At 31.9% G+C, this 11,208-nt stretch overlaps 1 protein-coding gene across 2 annotated transcripts in view; it reads left to right on the forward strand.

The window, feature by feature from the left end:
- The window catches only part of TBC1D15 (TBC1 domain family member 15), a 60,246-nt gene extending 49,038 nt beyond the window's left edge, over nucleotides 1-11,208 (forward strand). For both annotated transcript variants that reach the window (XM_023520899.1, XM_011374385.2), the window contains 6 exons: nucleotides 1,822-1,922; nucleotides 5,645-5,744; nucleotides 6,136-6,233; nucleotides 8,193-8,309; nucleotides 8,826-8,912; nucleotides 9,883-11,208. In XM_023520899.1, coding sequence (XP_023376667.1) covers nucleotides 1,822-1,922; nucleotides 5,645-5,744; nucleotides 6,136-6,233; nucleotides 8,193-8,309; nucleotides 8,826-8,912; nucleotides 9,883-10,107 — 728 coding nt within the window. In that variant the 3' untranslated portion in view covers nucleotides 10,108-11,208. The remainder of the gene's footprint in view (nucleotides 1-1,821; nucleotides 1,923-5,644; nucleotides 5,745-6,135; nucleotides 6,234-8,192; nucleotides 8,310-8,825; nucleotides 8,913-9,882) is intronic.

Raw genomic sequence — 11,208 nt, forward strand, 5'->3', positions numbered from 1 at the left:
TCAAGCAGCCAGGCAGAGAGCAGATTCAACCTTCCTCCATCTCTTTATTCTATTCAGGCCCTCATAGATTTGATTATGCCCATCCACACTGGGGAGGGCCATCTGCTTTAATCACTTCACCAATTCAAATGCTAATCTCTTGTAGAAACACCTTCACAGACATTCCCAGAAATAATGTTTAACCAGACATCTGGGCATCCTATGGCCCACTCAACTTGACACGTAAAATTAATCATTGCAAGTGTGCATAATTACAGAATGCATCTGCAGTAGATATGTAGAAATGCTTACATTTAGATATCATGTCACATGCGGTTTTTTTCTGGCGCTTTTCTCCAAATGTCTTCGTAACTCCATTGTCTGGTACTGCAATAATTAGATACCTTCTATTAAAGCCAAGTTTTCTTTTGTGCTAATGTGAGTAGAGCCATACTTTTACCCAGGGTATAGTGTAAACATAGGTTAAAAAAGACTAGACATAGCAATAGATGATAAGGCAGAGGCTCAGAGCAGATGGAGCTAAATATTTGTAAGTGGATCCTGACGTAAGATTTGAGTGCATCTCTGTTATACTTTTAATCTGACTTTTCTCAGGAGGTTTTGGCTTATGTGTTTCCTTGGTTATTTTTAAAGTTTTCCAAAATAGGAAGAGTGATGCAGAGTTGTGTATCATTTCTAGCAGAAATAACTCTTCCCTTTAAAAATATATACTCTTTAAATGACTTCAGTGCACATAGGTTTTGATGAATGATAAAAATATAAGCTTTAGATCTCCAAATGAAAGACTGTGTTTTCTACAGAAGCTATCATAGGAAAAAATCTCTAATTTTAACAAATGTACAAAATTTACTGAAGTTGAATTGTTAATATGTATGTGAGAAGGCTTAGTATGAGCTCTGATCCCTTTGTTGGTTCAAGTATCTGTGTATTATCTGAAGTCTAATTGTAAAACAAGAGCATTGAGGGTTTTATAAGTTGGAACTGAAAAATAAGCTTGACATGTTCAGGTGAAAAGAACAACCAAGACTTTGTTTTTAAGCGAGGGGCCTGATTCTTTAACTTACCAATTTTTCTTATAAACAAGGGCTGTAATTAGGGTCATGACTGAGAAATTGTAACAGCATCAAGGGAAAGGTGGTTAAAGTGGTAGTTTTAGGCACAAAATATCGATTGAATTCAACCCAGTTGCTAGCATTTGTTAGGCATGAGTAACCAGAAAGGAAGAAAAAGAACATAGTAATGACAGTTTAAAAAGAGGTACATAATTGTGACTTCTTTTGTTTAGATTACCAGTGACCTGGTTGCTAAAGCAGTTGAATCCTTTTCAGTGCTTACTTTACTTGGCTTACTCATGGCAGTTTGGTGTTGTTGACCACTCTGGCGTGGCACCTTTTTTCCCCTTTTACAGAACTCTTCTCCCTTGATTTATTTTTCCTTAACCTCTTTGACTGTTCTTTCTCAAATCTTCTTTGAGTATGTACTCATACATTTGATGTTCTTCTGGGTTTTCACCTCTCTTCTTTCTCAAAATCCTTTTGGACATTTTAATATATTACCCACTCTTGATAGTGATATCTACACTAAGATGTATACTAGCAGATAAATATCTGCTTGACCTCTCAATCTAAAGCAACCCATCTTTCTCACTTGATTGCTAAACTTCCTCTTCCTTATTTTCTTTTCTTGGCGAATATCAGTATCTTTCAGTTGCTGAACCAAAGAAAAGATGAAATTTTTAAGGGAAATGGTGATGATATAGACAGAAGGACACATAAAGCTTAGGTTTCCAGAGACATGATTATTTTTTTCTATTCCTCTTAGGATATGTGCAAGGAATGAGTGACTTACTTTCTCCTCTTTTATATGTGATGGAAAATGAGGTGGATGCCTTTTGGTGCTTTGCCTCCTACATGGACCAAATGGTAAGAACAGGGGTTCTTTCTTTTAATCAAACTAATTTTGAAGATTTTAGTTGTATAATCTTATAAGATTGATGTTTATATTTAGCCAGTTTATGATGGAACTTAAAAAAACTTGCTCTATGTTGTTTCTTTTTTAAATAGCCTTTTCAAGAGGCTTGGAATACTGACATTGTTTTTAATACAAAAAAGTAGATAGTGCCTGTAGTACAGGAAAAATCAGGTTTTAATATTGGTAAATGCTTATGTTCTGCAGAAGAGCCATGAGTCATTATAGAATATTGATGAAATAGATGAGTTCAGTTCTTGCGAATTCCGTGAACTTTCATATCATCTGTTTCAGAGAAAAAGCTAAGTCATGCCAAGTAATATCCTTACCTTTTGTGAACATTTTGGATTTTATCATTATAGGGAACTGATTTTTCTCCACATGTGTTTGAACTGTTTGTAACACTGACATTTTCTTAGTAATTCACTGTTATTTTCTCAGAAGCATGTGTTATTAGAGTTGAACTATGTCTATATATACATATTACTACAAAGAACATTTTATCTATTTTCATTGATATATCTTGGTGACAAGAGTTCTAGGACAGTAGTACAGTGAGAGTGTTAACAGGGAAATAAAATAAGTCTTCTCAAGTTATCTGTTAGAAAGAAAAAAAAAAGCATAGGGTCTAAGAGTAGATAAAGGCATATGAAATCCAAAGACTGGACTACATAGGTCACTGTACTGTTTTAAAATAAAACTAATTTCCTTGATGATGGGCTTACATGTCGGATATTGAAATGGCTTGCTTGCAAGAGGATAAAGATCTTGAATATGTAATCATATAAAATGTTTCTCTCTAATATAGGGTTTAACTTAGAATTGCTGGCGTACAAATGTGAAATTTGGAAGTGGTACCTTTCTCTTTTTTGATAACTTCTATTCTTCCCCTCTTGCTTGCCTATTTTTCTTTCCCCTTCAGAATTTTTCCCACTTTTGTCTGTTTCCTCTAGTCTCTCATTCATCCTCACTTCTCTTGCTCCTTTTCCAAATATATATTTGATAAGATTTGATAGCTTTAAAATATCTGACTATTAAATTGATCAATATTCAAATTATGTAGTTCTTTGCTATAGAACTAATGTTTCTGAATTATTTGGAAAGATTAATTGCAGTAATCTAGTAATTTATCTTCTTTACCTTTTTGATTGATCGATTTTACCTGCCTTCTTAGTTCCAATTACTCCCAAGTGCTCTAGAAACCTGAGGCATTTGTTGTAAAGGTCTGTACAACTGATATTAATTGTATAAAAACCCATGTCTTGCCTTCTTTGTGTTTTTGTTATTTATCCTGTTTTCACTAGAGCTAGTATGTTCCTTGATAAAGGGATCTTGTCTTTGTTTAACTAGTTCTCTGGTATGCTTCCAGAATTTTTCCACTGTCTGACAAAGTTTTTGTTCAACAGATTTTTGTAGAATAAACACGTGACTATTTCCCCAGTGTTTAGTTTAGACCTCTACTTAGAGTAGATATTCCAATTTATTAACTGCATTTAGTTTTTTACAATAATAGTTTTCATAAAACTGAGCCAATATTGGCATATACAAATATATTGGCTTACGATGCCTAATACATACATACATATGCATGTATTTAGGTCTCAAATATACAGATTACTTTCTGAACATCTGTAATATACACTTTACAGTCTATTTGTCATTTTTGTATATGAAGGTTCAAGTTTTTGTCTTTTTCAGTGTTCTCTGTGTTTGCCTTTTCTATTGAGATTGGTCTGGGGATTTTTCTAGTCTTTATTCTAAAAAGATCTTTTAATGTTTACTAACTTTTTTTCATAATACTTGAATGAAAGGGCAATATGTTGCAATCAAAATAATTGCACGATTATTTTTCACTGGTGTCTTCAAATTGGCGCTCTTGTTTGACTCCTTTTTGTTTTACAGCTTTATTTCATATAAGATTTTATTTCTTATGTGATAGCTGAACCTATTGTTCATAGATTTGTTGATATTTATTCACATCTAACGTAGGCCTAGGTAGACATAGGCTTTGTCTATTATGGACAAAAAAATTGCAAAATAATCTAATGAACTTTCTTATACCTACTATTCATTTTGCCATATAGTTTAGTCCCTCCCATCCTTCTTAACCTCCCACCCCCATATAATATATATGCATGTGGATATATGCCTATATATTTATTTATAGATACAGTTGAAGCCCATTGTATATCCATTGTTGATCTTATTTCCCCTTCTCCAGGAGAAATAGCTATTTTTTCATAGTTGGCTTCTGTTATTTTGGGAGTGCTTCTTTTTATAGCTGAGTGGCTATGCCATGTTGGTACTCTCAAACCAACTAGCCTTTGGTTGTGTCATAACAAAAATGATGCTGTTAGAGTTAATTCTGTCTTTTCCCTACAGGTCCATGTGTTAAATGTAAAGAAACTATATCTCAAAGGGTTATGTTAGTCTATTAAACTAGTGTTTTAAATCATTAAAGAGAAACCAGATTATAGAGAATCAGTAACTTTTAATTTCTTTTTTTACCAAGAATGAATGGTTTCTATTCTGATAGATACTTCTAATAAAGCACTATTATTGTCTCTAAAACTAAAAAAGAAGCGTGTGTGTGTAGATGAGGGGCAGTGTTCATAGGCTTTTCACAAGGGTTAGGGCAGTACATCACCATAGAAGTGTTGGTACACATTTGAAAGGGATAAGAATTATTTAAGAAGCCTTTTATTTATTTTGGTGCCCTCTCTCTTTTTTACTAAAGTGCCTATAGGTAATCTGCTCAACTTTGAAGTTTTTTGAAAGCACATAAACAATAGCAATTTTCAAAGTTTGTATCTCAGAACCTGTTTACATTATTAAATATTATTGAGGACCCCAAGAACATTTGTTTATGTGTGTTATATCTACTGATGTTTATCATATGAAAAACTAATACTGAGAAATTTTAAAATATTTATTCGTTTAAAAATAATAGTAAACCTATCACATCTTAATATATGTAATATTTTTAAACGAAAAATTAGTTTTCCAAAACAGTTTACTGAGAAGAGGGATTGTTTTACATTTCCATTTTCTTTAATGTCTAGTTTAGTGGAAGACAGCTGGATTTTCATATCTGCTCCTGTATTCAGTCTATTGTAGTATCACATGTTATATAGCCTTTACACTTGTGGGAGAATTTAAAATGCAAAATGCATATAATCTATTAATATTGTCATGAAAATGGTTTTGACTTTATAGATTTTCCTAATGTTATCAAGTCTAAGAAATAATTAGTTAACTCTTTAAAATAAGATAAAGTTAAAGCTAAAATTAATTTTATTTCATGTGATAATGTGAAGAAATATTTAATAATGGGGGTGATTTGATAAAAGTTTATTTCCCAAATGTACGTTCCTTTCACCTAGTCTTAGTTGATGTAAGATATTTGTATATCAGTGTTCAGGTGCTGTCTCTACATTCTTTATCAAAATCAAATGAATAGAGGGGGAAAAAATCCTTAGTTTGAGACCAAGGATTCTCTTTCCCTCCTTTTTAACGTTGCTTTAGCTTTTCAATTTGTTGTGATTTTAAAAATATAACAGTGTGGTATGAGTCCAACGTTTGTCCTTACACTCATGGTTTAGTTATCAGTGATTATGTACTATAAAATATTTATTAAATATTACTTGTCTGGTAACATGTATTTTCTTTTATAAAGCATCAAAATTTTGAAGAACAAATGCAAGGCATGAAAACCCAACTAATTCAGCTAAGTACCTTACTTCGATTGTTGGACAGTGGATTTTGCAGTTACTTAGGTAAGTTTAGTGATTCAAAACTCATACCCAGCAAATTGTAGTTTGATACACAGAAAAAAAGTAACTAACTCTTTTAAAGACATATATAGTCTACTGCTGTTCCCTGAGTTCCTTTGAGAAATAAAAGTGTGGGACTAAACTGGCTTTGTACAATTATGTCTTAAAACAGTTTGTTCATAAAATGAATTATTTATTGTTAATTGGTGGTTTTCTGTTAAAGAAGTTAACCTGCAAATTTGAATTGTTTCCTTGAATTAGTAGAAGAAATTAAATTTATAGGAATTTTAGTAGCCTAATATGCATAGAAAAATTTGAGTTTGAAATACGTAACTGTTCCTGAGATAATTAGCATAAGAGTAAGCCATATATATATATTTTTTCTTCTGTACAGAATCTCAGGACTCTGGATACCTTTATTTTTGCTTCAGATGGCTTTTAATCAGATTTAAAAGGGAATTTAGTTTTCTAGATATTCTTCGATTATGGGAGGTAAGTTCTTGAATTATACAAATGTAATATAGAAAGCAACAATTTATTCTGTAGAGTATAAATGGATTGTAATAGCCTGACTGCAATTTGTAAAGCAAATGTGTTTCAGAATTCTGATATTTTGTTGTTTCTCCTTAAAAATTAATGATCTTGAACTGAACATCTAGTCTTTGGAGCTTTTTCCTGAAAATCATAATCCTTATGAGATTTGGGGCCAGTACGTTTCCCAGAACCAGTTCTCTAGACCATTTGTGCTGGTGTTGTTTTCTAGGGAGACTTGACTGTGTGAGGCTCTGCCACATCATGGTGTAGATTTGTGTAGAGTTCAAGGATACTTTGACAGGCCAGTCAGTTGAGATGGCACTTTATTTGTAGTCTGAGATATTGGGAAGGAGCTGACTTATGTTTTGCTTTTTAAAAGACATTTAAGTTAGAGCAAAATACTAAAAATAATAAAACAAACATTCCACCATCCATATTTAACGTATATAAACATTCTGTCATATTTATTTATAGTTTTTTTTCCCCAAGGTAAAACAAAATAAAGATATAGCTAGCATCTTTAATCACCACCTCAAGTCCCATTGCCCTTTCCCCTGCTCTAGAGGATATTCATGGTCATGCTTTTGGTGTGTATCCCTTTATTCCATTTTGCACCCAGGGCAACTCTGATGAAAAACGGAAAATCATTATTTTTTCTCAAATATCTGTTAATGCTAACAAATTGATGTGTTTTTAAAATAGAATATTGGTATAATGACTGACCTTATCTTTACAAAAATAAAGGATTGCAGAATTTCTCCCAAGGAAGCATGGGAGAGATAATCTATTTGGATAGTAAATAGACTTACATACAATGGAACCTCAGTGCCTTCCTAGGCTTTTACAGCTGGGAAGTGTTTCCTCTATTTTTGGCTACTTTACGACCATTAGAGAAGCTGATAAACTGAAGGATTATTGCTTTGTGGAGGATAATTTTCTGTATGAAATTAGAAGCAAAACACATGTTCTTTACCTGGACTCATTTTAAAGCTTATCAATTTTGTTAAATCAGTATCTCAACTTTTTTTAAAGAATGAATGAGAATAATAGTATTAGCACATAGCTATAATAACTCTCCAGTCTTTGTTTACCAAATACATTGGAACTTTTAACGAAACCTTTGAGGTTAATTGTATTTCAATTAAACTTAAGAATTGGATTTAGTCTGAAAATTACTCACTTAATTTACTTCTGGTGAAAAAAGTAAAAACATTTCAGGTATTCTCTAATATAATTGTTTATGTATGTCTTTTTATCTTTCCAGATAAGATATTATTAGGTACATTAACCAGGGGGAAATTAAGGCCTTAAATTTGAGGGCATTACTGATCAATGTTTTATGTGGTTGGGTATAAATTTTGAGTAGTTGATTCAGTTTTTGTCACAATCAGGGACACTCTGAGTTATATAACAAGATGTTTAGAATGTAGAGTTATCTCTGAGTGTTTTTGATTCCATGTGTTGTATAATTGATTTTTTTTTTTATTATTTCTAGGATTTAGCTTCCCCCCCTCCCTCCCCCAGAGACTGAATATAATTTAAAAGTGAGAAACTCAAAGTTCAGAAAAATATTGAAAATGCCTCTGACTTCTACTATACCTTAAACTTAACCTCATGGATGTGGCTCTTTAATTAATACCATTTATCATATTGGTTAGACTCAGTAATTTGCTTATTCTAGTTATCTAAAGAGCCACATTTGGAATTCATCATATTCACATATGTTAAACTCTGATATTAGTTACTTTGTAGGTAAAGGTAAGACTTCCCTCATTTCCTAACTAGAAAAACAGTAGACTACCCTATCTAGACACCTTCTGCTTTGCATAGAAGTTATTTAGAATTCAGCATTGTATCTATGAGGAAAATATTTTGGAATTGAAACAGTTTACCAAATAGTTGTTCTATGTTTTATAGGTAATGTGGACTGAACTACCATGTAAAAATTTCCATCTTCTTCTCTGTTGTGCTATTCTGGAATCAGAAAAACAGCAAATAATGGAAAAGCATTATGGTTTTAATGAAATACTTAAGGTAGTTATTCTTTTAACTTAGATTTTAATATTTTGGCTCTTCTCTATTTGGGTGGTACTAATATACAGTACATTTCCTTGGAGCTTACTGAATCCCTTGAATAGCTTAAACTGTATCAATAACAGTACTAGGGCTGATTCTGAGAATAACAGTTCAACAAATACATATTGGCCAGTTATTTTTACCTGGCTAATTAGGAAAGAAAAGGAAATTCAAGAAATGCTCTTCATGTAGTTTAGTTCTAAAAAAAAATACTGTATTTTGTCTATAACTTGACATAGTAGATTTGAGGCAGCTGCTGGATTTAATGTTCCATAAGCTTATTAGCATATTTTTTAGCTTTAAAACTTGAAATAATCTAAGATATGTTGAATTTCCTGTTTATTTTGTAATGTGTGAATATTTTTATTTCGAGGATTTTATCTGTAGTGAAATATAACTGGTAATAGTTTATGTAGTAGAACATAGTAGTGCTTTTAGTTTCGATTATCATTTTATTTTATTGATTCATTTTAGCATATCAATGAATTATCCATGAAGATTGATGTGGAAGATGTATTATGCAAAGCAGAAGCAATTTCTCTACAGATGGTAAAATGCAAGGTATATAGCGTTTTAAATAATTGCAAGGTTTTTTATATTTTTGGTGGTCAGGAAACAATTTTTTTTCTTAGAAGTAAAATAAACAGTTTTAGCAGCTTGAAGGCAGATACAAAGGATTGGCTAGCATTTTGTTTACTATTATATATTATAGATTTATAGCACATAATTGAAAACAGTTGATTAGTTATGCTAAATGGGAAACATGTAAGGCAAAATGGTAAAAGTAATGAAAACTTTTCTGCCACAACCAAAGAGGCTATAGAACTTAAGCACTGGTATTTTACCAGGTTGAATTAGTGAATAGAGGATAGGACCTCATATTAAATATGTGGTATCTCCAGATGAAGACAGATGCTAATCAGATATAATTAAGTCTGTGTCATTACATTTGTATAAGTCATGCTCTTAATTTATCTGAAAACAAGGCAAATTTGATATAGTATGATTTGAATTTAAACCAAGTCATTATAGCTTTGATGTATTTGGCTTTTGCATTTTTATGAGAATTCTTGTTTGGTCTTTGTGTCATTGTGTCATTTGTTCATGGTTCCAAGTACTTATTTTGGTTCAATTCTATAAACACTTATTTGGTAGCTATTCTGTTCAAAACACATCAATGAGATACTTCTTACCTTTAAGGAAACTTTGTGTATTAAGGGGAAAGTATAATGCAAATAAGATAGTATTAAAAAAGGATGAAATAAATGTTAAGTATTAGTAAACTATAAGTTTGTGGGAGTGGTGGGTGGGGTAGAGAGTGACTAATTTGGAATAGAAGATCAGGGAACCACTTATGAAAAAGTGGTTAAGATTTTATTTGGAGTATAGAGGGAAGGTTTGAGAGGGTACACAACAATTACTGTTAGAACATTCCAATTCTGGAGTCAATGTAGTCTTAATTAGAAGTGTAACTTTGTGATTATTTTTTCTCTAGTGAATGATGTTTTTGTGTTTGATTTTTCATATTCAGGAATTGCCACAAGCAGTTTGTGAGATCTTGGGGCTTCAGGACAGTGAAGTTACAACACCAGATTCAGACATTGGTGAAGAAGAAAATGTTGGAATGACTAGTTGTTCTACATCTGCATTTCAGAGTAACTCTTCCTTGCCTGTATTTGCTGCCAGTGGAGCCAGAGATGACAACCCAACACAGATAGCAGTGTCCCCAAATGTTAGCAGATTAACACCTGCATGATCATTCTTCTTGCTTAATTTTTGAAGAGACACTTTGTTGCAACTTTCTTTCAAGTACTCGAAAGGTGGAAATTTAAAATCTTGGTATCGATCATGCTTTAAGGTTTATGGAAAGAAAGTGTACTGATGTTCATGCATTAAAGCTTTACAAAGATTTACACTAATTATTTTTGTAGTTACTTCTACCAAATAGCCTTTCTTTTTCAATAACATTCCTTAGTATTTTTATAGCCAAGTACATTTTATTTTCTTGCTGATGAACTGGAATTGGATAAATATTACCAATGGATGAATTGAAAATTATGCACTTTGGAAACATTCACTTTGTTTACGTTTAGTGGGTTTTGGATTTGATGAAATTAAACGCTGAGCCTTTATAGCACTCTAAGCTGAGAAGTAGATTCCTACCCAGTGATGAAATAAAAGAATTTGGTTTTCTCTATTGTTTACAACAATACTCAGCTTAAATATTTATGATGGTTGAATATGATTTAAATTGGATGTTTTCATCAATGCAATTTAATGTGTAGATAAAGAGCTCTTTCAACCATAGTAAGTGGATTGGCAGTATATTTTTTACATTGAGCTTTTCGTCACTTGTATATAAAGACTATGTAAGTACTTATTTATGAGTATAAGAAAGGATAGGCATATTTTCTTTAACTGAATAAACTTGACAATTGATTTATATAACCTGATTTGACAAAATTAATACACAGCTTCAATGAGATCTTTTTTCAAAACTATTTTCTTAACCAAGCATTTATTTCGTGAGACTACATTCAACCCTGTACTTGGTGTAATTTTGAAATTAATTGCTTGTAACCTCACTTTACTAATAATGTTTATATCTTTCCTAGTAATTATTAACTAATTAGGTCTTTAAAGTTTTATAAAATACTCTGCAGAAAGCTTATGTCACAAAATTTCAATATACTATTATAAGTCTCAAAGTAATGCTTTTTTGTATGTGAATGAAGCCGTTGTCTTTACCATGCAGTGCTGCACGATTCTGAGTCGTGTGGGGTTACCATAACCGGTTACGTTTAAGTTGTGACTTGTTAACTCCTGTACATATCATTAAAATAAATTTGAAGTTGAA

Source organism: Pteropus vampyrus, unplaced genomic scaffold (genome assembly GCF_000151845.1).
Source record: "Pteropus vampyrus isolate Shadow unplaced genomic scaffold, Pvam_2.0 Scaffold9, whole genome shotgun sequence".
Taxonomy (NCBI): domain Eukaryota; kingdom Metazoa; phylum Chordata; class Mammalia; order Chiroptera; family Pteropodidae; genus Pteropus; species Pteropus vampyrus.